Below are 24592 nucleotides of genomic sequence, written 5' to 3' on the forward strand. Positions count from 1 at the left end.
CTGCTGCTTTGTTGGGCGCTCACAGCATGGCAAAAAAGGCCCTGGGTAGTGTTCACGCAAGAATGCTTTGAATGGCACTTGTTGTCACATATGGGCAGACCGTCGTCATAAACGTCGACCTCTACGGGGTCACAGACGAGGTCAGAGAGAAAAGGATGAGGCTGGCTTGGACACTTATGTCAGGCACCCGTAACTGACAAACTGACACTGTGGGAGCCAACCAAGGTCAAAGGCAGCAGTGGAAAGACACACACACCTATATGTGGACACACTGCGGTGCGACAGCGGAGCTGACAACGCTGCAGATCTCAAGTCCCTGCACACTAGACAGGAGGGTGTGGAGGGCAGTGACTCAGGAGTCCTGAGTTAAGTGTTGGCTAGTGTTGCAATGTTGGCTAGTGTTGCAGTATACGCACTCTTGGAATTGGCAAACTTGGGACAGTGAGGCCCTCGTGGTTGAGCTGGAGCACTCATTAAAAAGGGTATCTTTGAAGAAAAGGTCCCGCACACTGTCAGACACTTGCCAAAATGTTGCTCTTTATTGGGTCGACGTTTCGGTCGATTAGACCTTCATCAGGACAGACAATGAGCTGGAGCACTGACAGAGCCTGGCCCTCGACGGGCGGAATGTCCACCCCGTGAAGCGGAGAAACTTTGGTTTGCGAACTCGCCGATTGTGAGGCGACATTATAGTGTCACAAGACAGTATTGTTGTACCACAATGGAGGACCATAGTGGAAATAAGCCTTATTATTTTATTATTATAAGGCTATATTGTGGGGTTTTTTTAATCGTCTGTGACATTGTCTGCTATATGTTGTGGAGGTGCCTGATGTGCTCTTTAATTTTATCAACCACGTGAATGAATGAATGAATGAATGAATGAATGAATTCATTCATTCATTCATTCATTCTATGCCAGTGGTTCTCAAACCTTTTAGCTCGAGAAATGTGATGTTTGCCGAGCAGAGCTAGGTTTTTATGGGGCGCTAGCCCCTCCTATATTTATACATTTTTGTCCTAACACAAACATTAAATGCCATTGACAATTAATGGAGAATTGACGTCATTGTGTAGACGAGCAAATCGGCTATTTTCGTCCTACACAATGAATGGAGAATTTACGTCACATGTGTCTGAGCAAATCGACATGTTACGTCATGATGATGTATGATGATAAGCACGCCCCTCACTTCACACGGGTGTGATTTTTTGTCGTTGTTCGTACACTCTCAGAACAACAGACCCGTAAGTGTCCATTTGGTTCTATTTGTATACACTCTCAGAGTTACAGACGCTTACGGGTCCATTTGGTAACTTTTTCTCATAGTTAAAGTAATACTGAGTGTTTGACTGTGTACCTTAATATCAAACGACCAATGGGAAAAAAGAAGAAAGGAAAGAATAAATGGGAAAAACATATATCCAAAGCAGCAATTTAAATAGTTCTAGAGTGTACAAATACCAGTGATGGAAATCAAATATGTTTTATGTATTATATATTACAGAAGTAGGTTTCATAGATACACAAACTGTAATGTATATATATGTTATTGCATGGATTTTTGTAATTGTGGTTGTAATTTACAGTAGGCTATATACGGTACACTGTATAAATATATAAATATATATGAAATGTATAGTGTTCATTATATGTACGTATGAGGAATTATATGTATTTATAATAAATTCTGTGTTTAATATTCAATGATTGAATTGAGTGACTGACTATACACCCCCCACCATTCATTCAGTAAAATTGTTCTCATAGATTTATATCCTATACTTACATCCGAAAATAACAGATCTACGAGCTCACAACGCGTTGCCATGCGACACTTTGTGAGCTTGTCGATCCGTTATTTTCACTATTTTAACATGAATAAAAAGGAACGGTTAGTTAGGAGTTAAAGGGGAATTTCTTCCTAACCGTTGATAATATGTATATTGACAAAAAATATATATATAGGGGTCTAACATCAGCCCACGTAGCACAGGAGTGCAGCAACAACACTGCATGGACTAACCTGTCATATCATCTACAACAGATGTAAACATAAACTAAAACAAATTACGCGATTGAATAATAGTTCTAGCGGTTGATCCACCCGGACAGTAAAACCGCTAATCTGGTATGGAACATATGGAATTATTATTTTTATTTTTTTGTGACAAATGGATAAAGCTTGTGGAAACTCCCCTTTAAGTGTCTTGCTCAGGGACATGTTAGACCGGGCCAGGGAGGTATAATCCGACAACCTTTCTGATTACTAGACGGCCTCAAGCTACGGTTGCCCAAAGGGGGAGAGAAAAACAGAGTGGGCCGAGCGTAGCAGTGTTGATTGTGTCGACTAATACTATGGCGAAAAAATTTCGTCGACTACCTATTTTCACTGAGGAAAACTAAATGGAAACTAAATGAAAACTACGTCATGATATTAACTAAAACTAAGACTAAATATATTGACAATTTTGTCAACAAATAAAAACTAGACTAAAATGTTAGGAAGGGACTAGTGGACAAAAGATCCAGTATATAAGTCATTTTACACTTGGTTGCATGCTGAAAATAGCCGATCTACAAGCTCACAACGCGTCGCTCTGCAACGCGTTGTGAGCAAGTGTAAAATCAGCTATTGTAAAATCAAGTGTAAAATCAGCTATTACGACGCCATCAAGGCCCGCCAAAATAAATTTTAGTCGACTAAATCAACTGTAGATTTAGTTGACTAAAATCGCATGACATTTAGTCGACTAAAACTAGACTAACTAAAACATTCCAGGTGACTAAAATGTGACTAAAACTAAATGAAGTTTCATTCCATATAGGCATAGACTATGGCCCTCATTTATCAATCGAGTGTAAAATCTGGCCCAAATTCGAGTGTAGGATTCGTAGTACACCCACGTCGGGTCGGCATTTACAAAGTGATCGCAGACAGCTGTTTCTTCCTTAATTTCGTTCGGACGTTTATAAATGTGACGGCTGAAATCTATCTGGCACGCCCTATGAAATCAAGCCTCGCCCTCGTTTTTGCGACATGAACAACTGCAGTACGACCTTGGAAACCATAGTTACATGACGAAAAAAGTCAATAAAAAAGTCACCCCCACTCTCATACACACACAGACGCACGCACGCACACGCAACTTGCAAGTCCAACTGGTTTGTTGTCGCCTATCTTAAATAAATAAAGAACGAACACCTGTATGAATTAAATAAAGCTGTAGCTGTAAAGTACCCTGTCTGTTTCTCCTCTCGCCTCGCTTGCCTTGCTGCCCCCCACACACACACACACACACACACACGCACATACGGGCCGTGGCCCAGTCAGTTTAGAGCTGGCCCAACTGAGCCTTGTGCATGCAACTTTCTGGTTAGTAAACCACAGCATGCAAGCCGCCTTTGTTTTAAAATGGTTCCCCAAACCGTTCACAGTTCACACTTCTCTATCGGCCGTGGATGCGCCCCCCCCCCCCCCCCCCCCCATGCTAATTTGCCCAGTCAATCATTTGATCCGCGCTACGCGCCTGCCGTGTGTTGTTAGTTGTAGCCTATATTAAATTATTAAAGTATTTATTCATTTAATATAGCCTACAACAATATATTACTGAACGAAAATCTGAACCTGCATGTGAACAATGAATTAAATAACAAATAGGCGCACACACACGCTGCTGTTTTCCTCCTCTCCTGTCCTGTCTGTCTCTATCACTGTGGTCCGTTCATGACACCGCGACCATGCACGTTCATGACAATCTATTTAGATTACCTCGCTAGTCGCAGTAGTCAACTGACAATTATATAAATGTGCAGCCTAAACCAGACTCATGTGGCACACTGGCACTGGTGGGCTGGCAGCCTGGCTGGGTGGTTTAGCCTATACCTAACTCCGATGCGGTCAGCGGTCCCCAATTTTGCGCTGGCACGCCGGCACGGCACATTTTGGCATTCGAGCGACGCGTCGGGTTTATTAAACGAGGAGGAGATTGCACATAGGCTACTGTAACTCCAGAAAGACATCGGCCTGCTGTAGATTCGGCTACAGTAGGCTACCCATGTTGGGACTCTCCGCAGCTGCAGCGCTGCACTATAGCCTACTCTCCAACGTCCCGTCATGGAAATATCCTCAGCCCAAATCCTCGCATGTATGCGCTCATCATGCAAAACACTGTTTAAATGGCTTACGCATCTAACTTGCAACATTGTTTTTAAATGCGCGATTTTAATTGCTTGCTTGTAAAGTTGGAAATCTCCTACTAATTTCATATGACACAAAGACACATCGTTGATGTATTCCTTAACTTTTTTTTCTTTTTTACATTTAGCCCATATACATAGGCCCTCATTTATCAACCGTGCGTACGCCAAAATATGGGTGTACGCCGAAATTACCGCAATTTTCGGCATTTACGATTTGCGCCAAAGATTGAAAATGATCTTGTGCCAAGACAAAACTCACGTCTGGTCGGGAGCTGTCGTACGCTTTGTCCTCACCTGTTTTTCTGTCGTAGAACAGCGGAGCAGCATTGTTTGACCAGCTGAGAGGCTGTCACAGGCATCTAAACATATGTATTCACTCCTAAAATGTTTATATAAAACTGTATAGGTATATATGGGCTAAATACATATAAGATGTGTCTTTGTGTCATATGAAATTAGTAGGAGATTTCCAACTTTACAAGTAATTAAAATCGCGCAATTAAAAACAATGTTTTGCCAATGTTGCAAGCCATTTAAACAGTGTTTTGCATGAGCGCATACATGCGAGGATTTGGGCTGTCTGTGCTGAAATATTTCCATGACGGGACGTTGGAGAGTAGGCTACTATAGGCTAGTGCAGCTGCGGAGAGTCCCAACGTGGGTAGCCTATACTGTAGCCTAATCTACAGCAGGCCAATGTCTTTCTGGAGTTACTGTATGTGCAATCTCCTCCTCGTTTAATAAACCTGACGCGTCGCTCGAATGCCAAATGTACCGTGCCAGCGCAAGTGGGAACAGCATCGGAGATAGGTAGGCTACCCAGCCAGCCCACCACCACCAGTGCCCAGCCACTGCAGCGACTGCGAGGCAATCTAAATACTGTCGAACGTGCGGTGCATGGTCAGTTGGTCACGGTCACGGACGGACCACAGTGATAGAGAGAGACAGACAGACAGACAGGACAGGAGGAGCACCTATGCAAAACAGCAGCGTGTGTGTGCCTATTTGTTATTTAATTCATGGTTCACAGGTTCAGGTTTTCGTTCACTAATATATCTTGTTGTATATTAAATTAAAAAGACTTTAATAATTTAATATACAACTAACAACACACAGTGACAGTTGCTTGCAAATTGCGATATGTGCGTGCGTGCGTGCGGGGGGGGTGAGGCAGGCAGCAAGGGAAGCGAAGCGAGAGGAGAAACAGACAGGGTAGGCCTTTATACAGCTTTATTTAATTCATGCAGGTTTATTTATTTAAGATACAACAAGTTGCAAGTTGCCTTAGTTGCGTGTGCGTGCGTCTGTGTATGAGAGAGGGGGCAGCGAGGGAACCTTTTTTTTTCTTCCTGTAACCATGGTTTCCAGGTCGTATGGCAGTTGTTCATGTCGCAAAAACGAGGGCGAGGCTTGATTTCATAGGGCGTGCCAGATTGATTTCAGCCGTCACATTTATCACTGCTAGGAATGAAATTAGGAAGAAACAGCTGTCTGCGATCACTTTGTAAATGCCGACCCGACGTGGGTGTACTACGAATCCTACACTCGAATTTGGGGCAGATTTTACACTCGATTGATAAATGAGGGCCATACAGTTTTATATAAACATTTTAGGAGTGAATACATATGTTTCGATGCCTGTGACAGCCTCTCAGCTGGTCAAACAATGCTGCTCCGCTGTTCTACGACAGAAAAACAGGTGAGGACAAAGCGTACGACAGCTCCCGACCAGACGTGGTTTTTGTCTTGGCTCAAGTTCAAAATCAAACGTTGGCGCAAATGGTAAATGCCGAAAATTGCGGTAATTTCGGCGTACACCCATATTTTGGCGTACGCACGGTTGATAAATGAGGGCCTATGACTAGAAAATAGAAAAAAATAGAAAAATAAAAATAGAAGCCCTGAGGGACCCTGGTGAATACGGTAAGTATTCAGGGTTAATGGAAGTGGTTACAGCCTTACAGGTGCAGTAAGTGACATTTTCTGTTTACTAAAAGAGTTGGAGAGAGGTGAGACTCCATGCTAAATGCTAATGAACAAACACTCTACAGCAAGATTAGGTGCAAAAAAAGAAATAAAAAAAAACATTTTTTTTAAATAATTTGGGGACCCCCCAAAATTATTTGGCGACCCCCTCCCGAGGGGTCGCAACCCACAGGTTGAGAACCCCTGCTATATATGATATGAAAAAATCAACCAGGAATGGATTAGTATACTTAAGTTGGAGAACTACCAACAACAGAGCTCACAGCTACATGTCTAGAAAAGCAAAAACAAAACAAAAAAAAAATATCAAAAAAATATTAAAAATAATATTAGCAAATAATAATTTTTTTATTTACAGTGTCAAATAGCCTTTTGATAGTCGAATATTCGATTATTCTGTTAATGCACCAATAGTTATACCAGCCATTCGGTACAGCTTGGAAACGGTGGCAGAAGATGGATAGGACAGACAGACCTCAAAATTGTACAATACTTGAGTAAATGTACTCAGTTAATTTCCATCACTGCACACAAGGTTTCCACCCGACAGTGATGATATTATCCATTATGTCCTCTGCACTCTCTCTCTCTCTCTCTCTCTCTCTCTCTCTCTGTGCCTCTGCGTTCGTCCCCCTCAGTTCAGTAAGGCATCTCTTGCATCTCTGACTGCAGTGTGACAGAACAACAGCCGGGTGAAATCACATTAGGCCGGGCCCACGGGGGAGCCTCTATTGCATTATGTCGGCTAACACTCTGCCCGTAATTCTGCTATCTTCTGCAACAGCACAAAGAAAGCGAAAACGCGGAGGCCATGCCGGGCGGGCGGGCGGGGCGGCCAGCGCCATGGCTTTGACAAATGGTCAATCTCTAAATGCTCTGCTCTCAGCAGCGCAACGCAGCGGGGACAGATAAATGGGCCTTTTATGGAGTGGAAGACTTATGGCTCCGATTAGGTGAGCCAGTAATCTCTCTGCATCTTTGGCCTGAGACATTGAATGACATTGAATGACCTCTACAGCCAGTGGTGAAATAGAGCGGTGGTTCTCACAACTTCGGGACCCCATCAATTCGGGACCCCCCCCCCCGATATGTAGCCTATTTGGCTGACATTTGATTTGTGGCTATTCTGGATGTGGTGAAGAATCTCCGGTTGCACTGCATTGAGAAGTTCTGGTATATATGGTGTCATCTAGTGACAGAGCTATACTGCCATCCCCAACAGCAAAGAGGACATGATTCCCAGAGACAACCTGGTGCTTCCATGTAAATATGAAGATGTCAGGATGTGGATGAGGAAGCTGTGTCAGCTTTATGAAGCCATGGTGGTGTTCCCATTGATCAAACTTTGCCATACAGCGTGGAAAGGCTGGATGGCCACAGCAATGAGAGACTTTCCTCAAGAGGTGGTCTGCAGTAAGGTTGAGGTGGTCTCTGCCCAGATGCTGCTTTACTTTACTACACCAGGTTGAACCATCTGGCCCAGGCAGCCCACTCCAGAACACCTCCACAATAAACAAGATGCTCGTTGACGTCATCTCAGTTTCATCTCAGACACACACACACAAAGACAGAAGCGTTTGCAGCTGGTGTTAATTAAGCTACCTTGCGCTGCGAATATGCAGGCTCTTATAACTATAGCGCTGGTTAACCTACTAATGTTACACCCTCTGGCGTGTGGATTTTGTTTGGTTAACTCAAGATGACAACAGCAAAGCTTGGTTTAATACAAAGTGGTCTTGTCTTGAGTTGAGACTGACGGGTGGTGAAAAAAAAGGTTTGTGTGTGTGCGCGCGCGCGTGCGTGCATGCGTGTGTGTGTAAGGGGGTGCGGGGAGGAATGGCAGCTGTACTGAGAGAGACGCAGCTGCATACTCCTCCATTCAACAGCGTTTTTACGGATTTTGCTCAAATCAACCAAACCGAAAATGCATTTTTTTTGCCATTTCGGCTAAATATTTCCTTACTAAGTGTCAAATTTGGTTAAAATTATTGTGACGCTATTAACTAATTATGCTGGGTAGTGGGTACCCCCTGGAACCATCCCAAGTGTAGTGCAGTGGTTCTCACATGATTTTGGCTCAGGGCACCCTTGAAAACAACCTTTCCACCAGCAGCCCCGAATTACATCGTTACTTTATACTTATTGGAGAGAATATCTGTTCACAACAGATTGAAAAATATGTTATACTTCACGTTTAAACGTTCCATTCATACTGTCAAATCTGGGCAATCATGACAGTCTGAGGGCAGAGAGAGGGCCTCTGTGTATGTATGTGCATGCGTGCACGCACGCACGCACGCACGCACGCACGCACGCACGCGTGTGTTTGGTGAAATGAAATAAACTGAAGCATATTAAAGTGTCTATATCTACAAAATGTATAGTATACAGTACATAATTTTCCCCCATTTAAAAGGATTTTTGAGCCAGCGGGGAGAAGATTTGTACATTTTCAAAGATAGCCGAAGTACAAGCTCATCGGGTCAAAAAGGATTGTGTTGATGTTACTGTTTGTGTTAACACAACATCAACACAGTATCAACACCAGTGTTGTTTTTGTCGACTAAAACTAAGACGAAAAATGTTCATCTTTTACTTTCTCTAATAACCTAAAACATGAACCTTGGTTAAAAAAACTAAAGTTGTCCTTTAAGTTCATAAACACCACTGATCATCATCTCTCCATTCATCATTCCAGATACTTTACAGACATGACATGCTGTCCACATCCTGCCTCCCGGAGGACATGGGACAAATCACGGCACAATTACCGCTTACAGCAGCGCTCGTAAAAAGCTGTCAGCCATGGAGCGTTATCGGTCTCCCAGCAGTCATTTTCTAGGTCATAATAAAGCTGTCAAGAGAAGACAGTTGTCATCATTCTAACAGCAGTCATCAGCTCTAACTCATGAAACAAGAATTCATACATTATGAATTAATAACCAGCTGCTGCATATATCTCCAGAATTAGTGCTATGAAATGTAAATATCTGTATTTAATGTGAAAAAAACAGGATGTGTCCAGGTGACTCTAGTGTAGCCTTAGCCTACTACAAATGGACCCAAAGGACCCTTTTATAACACTAAACTCTGAGACGGTACAAATGGTTATGGGTCCATTTGGTTGTACCCGTGCCGACCTCCACGGGGACCCCGTTATAGTATTCAATCAAATGGAAAAGTGCTGCTTAATATAAATCGGCCCATGCGTACCACCCGTTTTGAATGTGCACATAGTGCAGCAGCAGGCGGTTGCTCTACTTGTAACGAGTGCTTCCATACTCTGATACTTAAAATAATCATCTGCAAGGAATTTCTTGACAGGAAGTATCTCATAACATGTTACGGTGGATTTGTATTAAACGAAAACTTTACAGATTGAAAGAGATAATTCAAGCTTTCCCTACAGCTGCAATGTTGGTGATTGACATTGTTTAATATGAGACGACTTCTGTTTGGATGAATGGGCTGTCTATGGGAAGCTATCACCTAGCTAAGATGGCTGCAGTCTAATATGGCCAATGGCAGACAAATTGTGTCATGAAATAAAGACTAGTTTAAATAGAGGGCAGCTGTGGACAGTTCAGAAACCCACCTACAGCTAGGGACACCATTGATGGGGATCATCTAATAAGACACCGCTGGCTTTCTATTTTGGAACTATAGCATTTGTCATAAACTGTTCACATTAAAATACATTTGTGAAATGATTGGTAAGAGAGTTTCTGAACTGTCCACAGCCCTCCGAGACACATCATTGAAAAGCATTGATTAGTCCCTTCCTAAAATGCAATAGGGCTCTTCACTTTGGCCAGGGGTTCAACCTTTTTCATATCAAGGCCCATTTAGTCTGCATTTGAGCCACGGGCAACCATTTCATGACATCTAGCCTCTCAGACCCCAAACATAGAATGTTGTGTCATTGTTGGAACGAGATGTCCACAATTCAACCATGGAAGAGAGAATAGGCAAATGTGATGACAAAACAATTCTTCCATTTTCTACTCCTTGTAAAGTAATTCAGATGCATTTTAACACACAAGCATAAAATGAAACTAAATTACCCATAAGGATGTATTTGGCTTAATTTTAAATTCTTAGCTCTATAAAGGATCAATTTGGTTAACACATCTCCATTTAGCTGGAGACCACCTGAAACCCCCTCAAGGACCACTGGTTGAGAACAACTGCTGTAGGCGATGAAGCTTGTGGAAATTGGGCCCATAACCATGGAAAAGAAAGTGACATAGGCATAGCTGTAATTTATAGTTTTATTAATCATCCATGTCTCCAAGTACAAGCAGCAGTGTCACATCCAGAACATGAGACCTAGTAAAAAAAAAAAAAAGAACAAATTAAACTGGTTAAGGGATAGCAGAGTGAATCCATATTGAAGAAATACATGTTGTGAAGCCATATTGAATACATACATGTGGAGTTCTCACCAGCAGCAGGGCCTTTAGTATCGACGTTTCACTGCATTAGAAGGTGGATAGCGTTGTTTGACTGGATTCATAACCGGCCTTTTTTGTAGCATTGACCCAGTAGGATATCCCATCCAAGGGGTGGGTCTAGTTTCAGGCACTGGGCCCTCCTCAGGAGCGTAGCCAGTTTCAGCAGGCACTGCAGGGCCCTCCTCAGGAATGTAGGTAGCTTCATAGAACACGGTTCTTCCTCGCAGGTAGCGTGAACGTGAGTTGAAGGAGGAGACTGGCTCAAGATCTGATACGTCACTGAAGACTGGTTCATTAGCTTCCCCACCAACAGATCCCCAATATTGTCCAGAGTAGTCAGGGGCAACAGAAGCCTCTTGGCCGTCGGGGTGGGTGGTGGCAACAGGAGCCTCATAGCCATCGGAGTAGGGGGAAACGGGGGAAACGGGGTAGGGGGAACCGGGGGAAACGGGGTAGGGGTTAACAGAGTAGGGGGAAACAGGGGAAACGGGGTAGGGGTTTTCAAAGTAGGGGGAAACGGGGGAAACTGGGTAGGGGGAAACTGGGGAAACAAAACCCATGTCAGGTACGTGGGGCTGTGGTGCAGCAGCATATGGAACCTCATTGTATGCAGGGAATGCAGCAGCAGGGCCATCCCTGCGTCTTTGAGTATTAGGAAAAGCGCTATACATATCCCAGATAATATTATCATAATAGTCATTGGGAACAGGAGGATCGCCTTCATTTGGCACACGGTAGGCAGCCACAGGACGTGCATAGCCAGCTCCATGCACCATGGGATATCCTGGATATCCTGCAGGATATCCCAGGATTCCTGCATATGGCATACTGGAGGCAGCCACAGGAAGTGCACCCTCATAGCCAGCCACAGAGGGGTTATAGCCTGTAGGCCTATATTGTAGCCCACTGGAGCTGGTCTTCCTGCGTGTCTCAGGGGCAGAGGGCTGGTTATAGACCAGAGGGCTACCGTCATAAGAACTCCCTCCCTCACGGTACAATGGCGGTCCCCTGGATCGTGGGGAAACCTTGCCTGCAAGACAATCAGCAAGCATTATTTTTTTTTTAAAGTATAAAATTAATTAACGATTTGGTGGAACTAGAGAAATGATCCGTTTTACCTCTCTTAGTAGGCAAAGTAGTGACAATTCCAAGCAGCAAGCATGAAATCCACAGCACCCTACAAAACACATTTCAGTTAAAGTCATGCTGGTTAAAGAATTAATTTGTATCACACCAGTAGAAAATGGATAAACAACCTACCTCATGTTTTGCAGTTGCTGTTGAACTCTTGACACGTACTGAATCAATGTAGACAAACAATCTCTTGTTAGCAGTGAGGTCAAATAAACTAGCTTTAAAAAAAACTGCTGCGGCCCTGTTGTTGGAACAGCAGCTTTCCACACTGACTGCAGTCCTTCGATACCTCTGGGATGTGAATCAGGTGTCCCTTTTAAAGGTGCTCCAAGCCATGTTAATCAGTGTAACACAGCTGAAGGTAATAATGTTATTCATAGGTGTGTTCCTTTTCAGACCCTAGAGAGAGAGAGTTACTTCACTAATATAGACTCTACCAAGTATTGGTATTTTAAAAGAACCAACAAGAATTCATACATTATGAATTAATAACCAGCTGCTACCGTATATCTCCAGAATTGTGCTATAAAATGTAAATATGTATCTCTGTATTTAATGTGTGTGGAAAGTTTCCACACAACAACAGGATGTGTCCAGGTGACTCTAGTGTAGCCTTCGCCTAGTAGAAAATGTACCCAAAGGACCCTTTTATAACAATAAACTCTGAGACTGTACAAATGGACTGTTATGGGTCCATTTGGTTGTAGTATGCTGTTAATAGTATTCAATCAAATGGAAAAAGTGCTGCTTAATTTAAATCATTAAAAAAAAAAAATCTTCTTCTGTATAGGCAAACCATGTGCTGATATGAAATGTGTCAAATACTACCATTTTGTCTTAGTTTAAACCAAGGATGTAGCAGCAATAATAAAGTAAACTCAATTAAAGAAAAGTACATTCTGTGAACACTGCATAACATTCTCTTTGTGGTGTACAGACACACAACTCTGTTGCATGATGTCAAATTCAGTTTATTCAAAATGAGGAAAGTTAGCATGTCCAGGTGCTCTGATGTGACTGGGTGAGGGCAGTCTTGATTTTGTTTTTTCATGTCCTATGAAAGCAGGGAATCATAGCAAAAATAATGATGTATTGGTTAATTAGATTGAGTGAATAGTTTTGAAACTACAGCTTTTTGAAACTACAGCTTATAGTACTGAAGTCAAGTTAAACCACACAGTCCTGACTTTAAGGGCTAAAAGGGCTACACTTTACAGTGAAACATCAGGGAAGTGTTAAGTGCAGTGGTGTCATGCTCGTAGAACGCAGTACCACACTGTGGTACCAACAAAATAGTGCCGTGCACACGCAGGTACGGAATGGAATGGTGCACGTGCATGCACGCTAGAAGGCGTCCGGCTAGATTCAAGAGAAGACGCACATAACTAACCTCGGGTTACAAGACTTTCCAAGATGCACCAAGTACCCACTTCTGAGTGGTCTATAGGTTTACTGGAGGTGCGGGCGGCGGGCGCCCCCCCTATTTTCACAACGTGTCAAGTATACCGTGCCCAGATCAAATGGCTACTACTTTGCATAAACAAACTGAATGCACGTTCTCATTATACACGGTAAGCAACACAGCAGTATGGCTCCAGTAGGCTACTGCTTATTAATCTGTGTACTGCACGCAACAATAATAGAGCACCGAAGTCCTGACGTCACTCGCTCATCCCCTGGTTCTGTCTGGTTCACGGCCATTTCTCTATGGAGAATAACATGTGGTCATCTTAAAATCGTTTCATATAAGCATTGTGGTCCAAAAATAAACAAGCTGTCTCTGCGTTATTGTCAGGGAGGTGTCTCTGTATCGTTTGCGACAGTCAGTCACTCATACTGTATATGATACAGTCTGTTTCTAGCGAAAATGTAACTAATTCAGTAGCAGTAACATTAGTGTTTTCTCTCAGTCAGTTGATTCTTCATATTCATATGAGTGAAACGGCCGGGATGACATGTTTAGTTCTTATTTGAGGCGATCTAAAATCCCCCTATGGGGATTACAATGCAAATAAAAAGTACATGAACCTGTGGATTTGCGCCCTCTACCGATAATGACATCAGACTTCGGTGCTCTATGCCTCCTCCACCATCAAAGAAGAGATTCGTCCAAAGCAAACATTTTAGTTTTTCGCTACTGCAGCGCAGTAAAGAAGTTTGACTGAGGAGCCGGGTATATATGGAACCCGGAAACTTTGGATACCAAAGACGGCCGTTCTACCTCCTGAGCCAAGCTGCCACCCTTTATCTGTAGATGTGCTCAACTAACCCCATTTCTAAAAATAGCACTACATCCCCGCCTACCTTCTGAGGATGATTCGGTGGAGCTGTCCAACTACTTAGAAATACTACAGCGAAATCTTAATCCATGGCCAGACCGCGGCTCAGGCCTTGACAGTATAAATCTGAGACAAACTTTATTCTGTTCATAAAAATAAAAAATAAATCCAACACCCCTGCGAACCAGAAATATACTTTTATTTTGTTTGTGTGTTTTTCATGTGGCCCTGCAGAACAGCTTGTGTGCGTTCATGCGTGCGTGCGAGACTGAGAGAGAGAGAGAGAGAGAGAGTGTTAGATACATTCTGACATGTTGTTTACACGTCATGTCAAGTTGGCCATTCCATCATATTCTGTTGGTCAACACATATAGAACTTTGGGCCCAGACCGTGTTCCATATAGGTCATATTTTGTCATCTTGCGATTTTATCATCATTTTACTCATAGCCTACTGCCTGTTTACACAGGATTGTTCATCTTATCCTTTATTCTTTTATCATATTTATATTATGGATTTCCTGACGCCACATTCAGATTTAATATCATATATCTTGTTGACTCCTTATTCGGTCTCCATACTGTCTGTCCCCAGGCAAGTTAACTCGCATACTGAGAGGCCTATTTTGATTTGAGACATGTATTTGACCTTGGTGCCTAGTGAGAAAGTAGATAGGAGTATTTCTCTCTGTCGAAAGTTTACAGCTAGCAGGGAAAGAATGTTATCTTCAGGTTGCCATAGCAACGCCAGCCTCTGTGCTTTCCCGGTCTATGGCCCTCAATGACGGAACCAAGGAAGATGTCACGATACCAGTCTCATCATCCATGTGCTGGTCCAATGAGTGCTCGACAACCAGCACCACCGTGGGATATTGCGGACATGAACTATATACCAACCAATGAACGTTTATCAACAACTGACGTGATCCACAGTATTAATGCTTGGGACATACTGTGAAGGGTTCGGGTTGAGTATTGAATACTCTAAATTATAGTGATGTATTGTACTATTATTATTATTATCTGAACCATGTAGCACATTCTCTATGTAAATTGACTTTATTACCTACTAAAAATTACAGTTAAACCTTAAACTTCCTCTCAGAACTTTATTTCAACTGTCTCCAATTCGTTTTTAAGGTATCCTATTTTGTATGGTACCGTGGCTGTCATTCAAGATTTAAAGGGCTATCCACTCATTTGTAAGGTAAATACAGCACGGTATTTGGTCTCCCTGCTGGGTTATTGAAGGTATATATATATTTACAGTCCTTTCTAATTAGCATTACAGAATAGATATAATTTATTTGTATCCATTATATGGCCTTTCTCGCCATCTTTCCAACAAATTGGTCCTTGGGTCGCCGGATTTTTATACACAACAAATTGGTCTTCGAGCCTTCCCTTATCTTAGATTTATGCAACAGAGAGAGAGAGAGAGAGAGAGAGAGAGAGAGAGAGAGAGAGAGAGAGAGAGAGAGAGAGAGAGAGAGAGAGAGAGAGAGAGAGAGAGAGAGAGAGAGAGAGAGAGAGAGAGAGAGAGAGAGAGAGAGAGAGAGAGAGAGAGAGAGAGATACACAGCACCCTGAGTCTTACGTCACTGGCTCTCACTGGGAGAGTCTGCAAATGGAACGTTTGGTTCCATTTGTACACTCTGAGTTAAATAAACACTGAAGATTTTACAGTTTAGATTGCAAGGGCTTCGTTTCATATAAGTAAGGCCAAACGGAATCTGCGGGGTTTTTTCTGTTTTTCTGCGGTGACTCCGGAGGAAAATCTGCGGGATTCTGCGGAGTGTTTTTTTTTCTTCTTTTAAGGTTTTAGACAGTTATCCAGGACTATAATCAATGTGTTTAGAACTTTAGAGCAAAAATAACTCTAAATATGCTAAATAAACCTTAAAGTACCACAACAAAGTAATTAAGATCTATTAGTCAAATCTTCGACTTTATCCATTTTTATTCAATAATAATGAACATTCTTTAGTACAATTCAAATAACAAATGTGAAATGAAATTACAATGGGTCCAACATGAACATACAAGCCAGCGGCTTTCCGCCAGTCCACCAGCCAGTCCGTTAGCCAGTCAGTCAGCCAGCCAGCCAGCCAGTCAGTCCATTAGCCAGCCAGCCAGTCCATTAGCCAGCCACCCAAACAGCCAGCCAGTCAGTCCATCAGTCAGTCAGTCAGTCAGTCAGCCAGCCACTCAGTCTGTTAACCAGCCAGCCAGCCAGCCAGTCAGTTAGCCAGTCAGTCAGTCTGCCTGCCTGATTGCCTGCCAGCCAGATAGCCAGGGGCCAGCTTGGGGGCTTCCTCAAGAGGAATATCTGCCTCAACCAGAGCCTTTGTAAAATCCAACACAAACTTCTTCCTCTCAGCAGTACATGGGTCTTGGAGAGGCAGGCAGCCATGGTTTCAGTCCTAGATCGTACTGCAAAACAAAGACAATGTGTTAAAACCCTAGCATCCCTATTCTGAGGGTAACATTAGTCGAAAATAGCAGATCTACAAGTTCCCAAACGATGCCTCATGCTGCGACTAAGTGGGTGTCTAAAAATACTGAACATGAATCCAACACAACACTGCACTGTTTGACATGGTGCTGTCAAACAAATCTATGAAGGCACTAGGGAGGGCACCAAAACATAGTGGGCACTAGGGAACGGTGGGCAGACTGGGCACCAGGGATAGGTGGGCAGCAAAACAGAGTGGGCACTAGGGAACGGTGGGCAGACTGGGCACCAGGGATAGGTGGGCACCAAAACAGAGTGGGCACTAGGGAAAGGTGGGCATCAAAACAGAGTGGGCACCAGGGAAAGGTGGGCATCAAAATAGAGTGGGCACTAGGGAAAGGTGGGCAGACTGGGTACCAGGGAAAGGTACTGTATAGGCACCAAAACAGTGGGCACTAGGGAAAGGTGGGAAGACTGGGCACCAGGGAAAGCTAGGCACCAAAACAGAGTGGGCAAGCTATCTATGAAATCTATTAAAGTTGAATCTGCAACACAATTTTATATGGGGTCCCTGGCTCCTGCTTCATCTGTCTCAGCTAAAGGTTTTCTCTCAATTCAATTCAAATTAGCTTTATTGCCTGGCATGAGAAAACATACGTTTACATTGCCAAAGCAAAAGTGGAACAAGACAATCAAGATAAAACAACGTATAAAATAAATAATGAATCTCTCTCTCTCGCACGCACGCACGCACGCTCTCTCCAAACACACACGAGCTGTCGCGCACACACACACACGCACACACACACACACACACACACACACACACACACACACACACACACACACACACACTTTCGCTCTCTCTCGCACGCACGTAGCATGCAGTCTCTCCAAACACACACACGTTCTCTCTCTCTCAGCTCTCAAAGCGATCGCCACGCTGCCACATTTCTTTTTAATTTAGTTCAGCATGTTAACCAAACCAGCTAGCAAATACAATAGTAGGCTAGCCTAAATGTAAATGCTACTTACCCAAAGTTCCCAAATCACTCGCACTCCTGTTGCTTCAGAATGCTCGACATTTCTTTAGGTAATCCATTGGTGTTGACAAACAACACGGCCCCCCCATGCATCCGAAGTCACTCAGCAGTCAGCTCCTCTGCAGTAAATCCGACAGGACTTCCGACAGCTTTTGATAAAGTTATATTAAATATTCTCGTCCATAGCCTCCAGACCAACTCACAACATATTAGTCAGCAGTAGAGAATGAGGGGAGGAGGGGCGGGATGCATCCACTGGTTAATATTACGATGGCCTGGGTAAAGTAAACTACAACATGAACGTGTTAAAATTCCGCGCTAATTCCGCGGAGTTTTCGTCGGAACACCGCGGCCGCGTATTCCGTTCGGGCCTGCATATAAGCATTGTGGTCCAAAAATAAACAAGCTGTCTCTGCGTTATTGTCGTTATTGAAGGGGGGTTAACGCTTTGATATAAAAATACACTGCAGTCTGCTAAGTCGAGTGTGCGAAGGTCTTCCCTTCAGAAAATATAAAAATACACCAACATGGAAATTTCCCATTTCTTTTTTGGCACCCATTGTTAGGTATGCCCATATGATGTCCACGGACATATTCTAAAAGTGTGAAAAACATATTTTTGGTTATGGGTCCATTTGGTTGTACCCGCGCCGACCTCCACGGGGACCCCCCTGTTAATAGTATTCAATCAAATGGAAAAGTGCTGCTTAATATAAATCGGCCCATGCGTACCACCCGTTTTGAATGTGCACATAGTGCAGCAGAAGGCGGTTGCTTTACTTGTAACGAGTGCTTCCATACTCTGATACTTAAAATAATCATCTGCAAGGAATTTCTTGACAGGAAGTATCTCATAACATGTTACGGTGGATTTGTATTAAACGAAAACTTTACAGATTGAAAGAGATAATTCAAGCTTTCCCTACAGCTGCAATGTTGGTGATTGACATTGTTTAATATGAGACGACTTCTGTTTGGATGAATGGGCTGTCTATGGGAAGCTATCACCTAGCTAAGATGGCTGCAGTCTAATATGGCCAATGGCAGACAAATTGTGTCATGAAATAAAGACTAGTTTAAATAGAGGGCAGCTGTGGACAGTTCAGAAACCCACCTACAGCTAGGGACACAATAAGACAACGCTGGCTTTCTATTTTGGAACGTTAGCATTTGTCATAAACTGTTCACATTAAAATACATTTGTGAAATGACTGGTAAGAGAGTTTCTGAACTGTCCACAGCCCTCCGAGACACATCATTGAAAAGCATCGATTAGTCCCTTCCTAAAATGCAATAGGGCTCTTCACTTTGGCCAGGGGTTCAACCTTTTTCATATCAAGGCCCATTTAGTCTGCATTTGAGCCACGGGCAACCATTTCATGACATCTAGCCTCTCAGACCCCAAACATAGATTGTCATTGTTGGAACGAGATGTCCACAATTCAACCATGGAAGAGAGAATAGGCAAATGAGATGACAAAACAATTCTTCCATTTTCTACTCCTTGTAAAGTAATTCAGATGCATTTTAACACATGAGCATAAAATGAAACTAAATTACCCATAAGGATGTATTTGGCTTAATTTTAAATTCTTAGCTCTATAAAAGGATCAATTTGGTTAACACATCTCCATTTACCTGGAGACCACCTGAAACCCCCTCAAGGACCACTGGTTGAGAACAACTGCGGTAGGCGATGAAGCTTGTGGAAATTGGGCCCATAACCATGGAAAAGCAAGTGACATAGGCATAGCTGTAATTTATAGTTTTATTAATCATCCATGTCTCCAAGTACAAGCAGCAGTGTCACATCCAGAACATGCGACCTAGTAAAAAGAGAAAGAAAAAAAATAGTAGCCCGGGGCAAACAAAGCCTCTTGGCCGCCGGGGTGGGTGGTGGCAACAGGAGCCTCATAGCCATCGGAGTAGGGGGAAACGGGGGAAACAGGGTCGGGGGAAACGGGGTAGGGGTTAACAGAGTAGGGGGAAACAGGAGAAACGGGGTAGGGGGAACCGGGGTAGGGGTTAACAAAGTAGGGGGAAACGGGGGAAACTGGGTAGGGGGAACCTGGGGAAACAAAACCCATGTCAGGTACGTGGGGCTGTGGTGCAGCAGCATATGGAACCTTATTGTATGCAGGGAATGCAGCAGCAGGGCCATCATAATAGTCAGAGGGAACAGGATAGCCTTCATATTGCGACACAGGACGTGCAGCCTCATAGCCAGCTCCATGCTCCATGGGATATCCTGCAGGATAGCCAGCCACAGAGGGGTTATAGCCTGTAGGCCTATATTGTAGCCCACTGGAGCTGGTCTTCCTGCGTGTCTGAGGGGCAGAGGGCTGGTTATAGACCAGAGGGCTACCGTCATAAGAACTCCCTCCCTCACGGTACAATGGCGGTCCCCTGGATCGTGGGGAAACCTTGCCTGCAAGATAATCAGCAAGCATTATTTTTTTAAAGTATAAAATTAATTAACGATTTGTTGGAACTAGAGAAATGATCCGTTTTACCTCTCTTAGTAGGCAAAGTAGTGACAATTCCAAGCAGCAAGCATGAAATCCACAGCACCCTACAAAACACATTTCAGTTAAAGTCATGCTGGTTAAATAATTAATTTGTATCACACCAGTAGAAAATGGATAAACAACCTACCTCATGTTTTGCAGTTGCTGTTGAACTCTTGACACGTACTGAGTCAATGTATACAAACAATCTCTTAGCAGTGAGGTCAAATAAACTAGCTTTAAAAAAAACTGCTGCGGCCCTGTTGTTGGAACAGCAGCTTTCCACACTGACTGCAGTCCTTCAATACCTCTGGGATGTGAATCAGGTGTCCCTTTTAAAGGTGCTCCAAGCCATGTTAATCAGTGTAACACAGCTGAAGGTAATAATGTTATTCATAGGTGTGTTCCTTTTCAGACCCTAGAGAGAGAGAGTTACTTCACTAATAAAGACTCTACCAAGTATTGGTATTTTAAAAGAACCAACAAGAATTCATACATTATGAATTAATAACCAGCTGCTACCGTATATCTCCAGAACAATTATTGTGCTATAAAATGTAAATATGTATCTCTGTATTTAATGTGTGTGGAAAGTTTCCACACAACAACAGGATGTGTCCAGGTGACTCTAGTGTAGCCTTCGCCTAGTAGAAAATGTACCCAAAGGACCCTTTTATAACAATAAACTCTGAGACTGTACAAATGGACTGTTATGGGTCCATTTGGTTGTAGTATGCTGTTAATATTATTCAATCAAATGGGAAAAGTGCTGCTTAATTTAAATCATAAAAAAAACTAAATCTTCTTCTGTATAGGCAAACCATGTGCTGATATGAAATGTGTCAAATACTACCATTTTGTCTTAGTTTAAACCAAGGATGTAGCAGCAATAATAAAGTAAACTCAATTAAAGAAAAGTACATTGCATAACATTCTCTTTGTGGTGTACAGACACACAACTCTGTTGCATGATGTCAAATTCAGTTTATTCAAAATGAGGAAAGTTAGCATGTGACTGGGTGAGGGCAGTCTTGATTTGGTTTTGAGTTTGTTTTTTCATGTCCTATGAAAGCAGGGAATCATAGCAAAAATAATGATGTATTGGTTAATTAGATTGAGTGAATAGTTTTGAAACTACAGCTTTTTGAAACTACAGCTTATAGTACTGAAGTCAAGTTAAACCTCTTATAGAGTATCTAATCTTTAATGTGCTTAATGTTTGTGCTTTAAAACACAGTCCTGACTTTAGGGGCTAAAAGGGTTACACTTTACAGTGAAACATCAGGGAAGTGTTAAGTGCAGTGGTGTCATGCTCGTAGAACGCAGTACCACACCGTGGTACCAACAAAATAGTGCCGTGCACACGCAGGTACGGAATGGAATGGTGCGCACGCTAGAACGCGTCCGGCTAGATTCAAGAGAAGACGCACATAACTAACCTCGGGTTACCAGACTTTCTAAGATGCACCAAGTACCCACTTCTGAGTGGTCTATAGGTTTACTGGAGGTGCGGGCGGCGGGCGCCCCCCCTATTTTCACACCGTGTCAAGTATACCGTGCCCAGATCAAATGGCTACTACTTTGCATAAACAAACTGAATGCACGTTCTCATTATACACGGTAAAGCAACACAGCAGTATGGCTCCAGTAGGCTACTGCTTATTAATCTGTGTACTGCACGCAACAATAATAGAGCACCGAAGTCCTGACGTCACTCGCTCATCCCCTGGTTCTGTCTGGTTCACGGTCATTTCTCTATGGAGAATAACATGTGGTCATCTTAAAATCGTTTCATATAAGCATTGTGGTCCAAAAATAAACAAGCTGTCTCTGCGTTATTGTCAGGGAGGTGTCTCTGTATCGTTTGCGACAGTCAGTCACTCATATATGATACAGTCTGTTTCTAGCGAAAATGTAACTAATTCAGTAGCAGTAACATTAGTGTTTTCTCTCAGTCAGTTGATTCTTCATATTCATATGAGTGAAACGGACGGGATGACATGTTTAGTTCTTATTTGAGGCGATCTAAAATCCCCCTATGGGGATTACAATGCAAATAAAAAGTACATGAACCTGTGGATTTGCGCCCTCTACCGATATTGACGTCAGACTTCGGTGATCTATGCCTCCTCCACCATCAAAGAAGAGATTCGTCCAAAGCAAACATTTTACTTTTTCGCTACTGCAGTGCAGTAAAGAAGTTTGACTGAGGAGCCGGGTATATATGGAACCCGGAAACTTTGGATACCAAAGACGGCCGTTCTACCTCCTGAGCCAAGCTGCCACCCTTTATCTGTAGATGTGCTCAACTAACCCCATTTCTAAAAATAGCACTACATCCCCGCCTACTGTCTGAGGATGATTCGGTGGAGCTGTCCAACTACTTAGAAATACTACAGCGGAATCTTAATCCATCCCAGACCGCGGCTCAAGCCTTGACAGTATAAATCTGAGACAAACTTTATGCTGTTCATAAAAATAAAAAATAAATCCAACACCCCTGCGAACCAGAAATATACTTTTATTTTGTTTGTGTGTTTTTCATGTGGCCCTGCAGAACAGCTTGTGTGCGTTCATGCGTGCGTGCGAGACTGAGAGAGAGAGAGAGAGAGAGAGAGAGGGAGAGAGAGAGAGAGAGAGAGAGGGAGAGAGAGAGAGAGAGAGAGATACACACAGCACCCTGAGTCTTACATCACTGGCTCTCACTGGGAGAGTCTGCAAATGGAACGTTTGGTTCCATTTGTACACTCTCAGAGTTAAATAAACACTGAAGATTTTACAGTTTAGATTGCAAGGGCTTCGTTTCATATAAGCATTGTGGTCCAAAAATAAACAAGCTGTCTCTGCGTTATTGTTGTTATTGAAGGGGGGTTAACGCTTTGATATAAAAATACACAGCAGTCTGCTGCTTTGTCGCCGACGCACCTGTTGATATTACTAAGTCGAGTGTGCGAAGGTCTTCCCTTCAGAAAATATAAAAATACACCAACATGGAAATTTCCCCATTTCTTTTTTGGCACCCATTGTTAGGTATGCCCATATGATGTCCACGGACATATTCTAAAAGTGTGAAAAACATATTTTTCATTTCACTAGGTCTTTAAGAGCACGGGAGATGAATGTAGCTAAAAACATACATTCTGTGCATTTTTCATTTTGGGTTCATCATAACTGTATTTCCAGCTTAGACTACCTCGTATGAATACATCATTTTTAAACGTAAAGAAAAACATGACTTTTTTTTAAGAGACTCGAGACTTGAAGTGGACTTGAGCTCAAAGCAAAATTGTTGGCATCTCTGGCTAGCCTGGCTCCAGCCCTGAATCACTAGCCACGCTCATTAAAAAAATCACACCCGTGTGAACTGAGTGGTGCAACTACACATTTATTGTTATAGTTACTGACTGACGTCACATACTAACCATAGCAACCATGCTCACCCGTACAGGCACAAACACACACGGGTACTAACAAAGCCAGTTGTTGGAGTGGTTTGCACCACTCAAAAAATATTCTGGCGATTCAGGTCTGGTGACTTGGTCTATATGGGGCGGTGTTTTTTCGGTCGAAAAAGATGATTGCAGCTGCTGATTGGCCATCAGTGCCGCCACTCGATGACATCATCAAACAACAAACATGACGGCCCCCACTGTGGTAACTTGCTATCACACCGAGCTGGCTCTTACATCACATCATCATTTTTCGGCCGCGGTCGAGATCATGGATTTCACAATATCACGCCAGACTTTCCGGTTCTTCATTGCCATCCCATTGGAGTAGTAATAGACCATCTATTGTCATGGAACGATCAGATTGATTCAGTGTGTAAGAAAACAAAGCAAAGAATCTACTTCCTTCGCCGTCTAAGATCCTTCGGTGCTAGTAGACGGATTCTACTTTTGTTTTCACTTCTGTTATTATGAGTGTTCTTCAGTACTGTAGTACAACCTGGTATGGATGTTTGTCTGCAGCCCTAAAGTCACAACTGCTGCAACAACTGAACATTTGTTCAAAGATTGTTGGACAACAACTTCAGAAACTTTATACATCCACGTATGATAACAGCATCCTAAGGTTAGCAAGGAATATCACCTCTAATACTAAGCATGTGTTGTATGGAGAATATAGGTTGCTACCTTCAGGAAGGAGATATGGTGTACCAGCATACAATAAGGTCAGACTAAAGAGGTCCTTTGTCCACCAGTCGACCTTGAGGCTTAATCAGGAGTTGTAGTAGCCACAGGGTAATCTAAGCGGTGGATATTGCTCTTGTCTTCATGTCCTTATGTATGTAAATTGTCTTGTTCTTTGTTATGTCAAATGTGTGTTCTGCATACTTGGCTGCTGGGTCGCAAGACACATTTCAGTGTGAACTGACAATAAAGTACTATATCATATCATATCATATCATATCATCCCTGCTTACTGATGCATGTGTCCCTACTAGCGATGACATCAGGGAACGACAGTTTTCTATACCTCTGGTCTGCTTTGAGGCAGGACTCCAGAAAAGAAGAGAAGATATAACCTCA

At 42.9% G+C, this 24592-nt stretch overlaps 1 protein-coding gene and 1 long non-coding RNA gene across 3 annotated transcripts; both read right to left on the minus strand.

Moving 5' to 3' along the window:
- Positions 1–10447: 10447 nt before the first annotated feature.
- LOC306922803 (uncharacterized protein) lies at positions 10448–12075 on the minus strand. Of its 2 annotated transcripts, none has more exons than XM_079500640.1 (4): positions 11905–12075; positions 11763–11821; positions 10636–11674; positions 10448–10519 (listed from the first exon to the last, which is right to left on the minus strand). In XM_079500640.1, exons 1-3 carry the CDS (start codon positions 11907–11909, stop codon positions 10650–10652), a joined length of 1089 nt encoding a protein of 362 aa, XP_079356766.1. In that variant the 5' UTR covers positions 11910–12075; the 3' UTR covers positions 10448–10519; positions 10636–10649. The 2 variants fall into 2 exon arrangements, with proteins under 2 accessions (XP_079356766.1, XP_079356765.1); XM_079500639.1 differs by having other exon boundaries at positions 10621–11674.
- Positions 12076–19307: 7232 nt separating this feature from the next.
- On the minus strand, positions 19308–20374 carry LOC306923367. Its single transcript, XR_013790049.1, has 3 exons — positions 20209–20374; positions 20067–20125; positions 19308–19981 (listed from the first exon to the last, which is right to left on the minus strand). It is a non-coding gene; the product is annotated as an uncharacterized lncRNA (long non-coding RNA).
- Positions 20375–24592: the final 4218 nt, after the last annotated feature.

Source organism: Electrona antarctica (genome assembly GCF_951216825.1).
Source record: "Electrona antarctica genome assembly, chromosome: 5".
In the NCBI taxonomy this organism is placed as follows: Eukaryota; Metazoa; Chordata; class Actinopteri; order Myctophiformes; family Myctophidae; genus Electrona; species Electrona antarctica.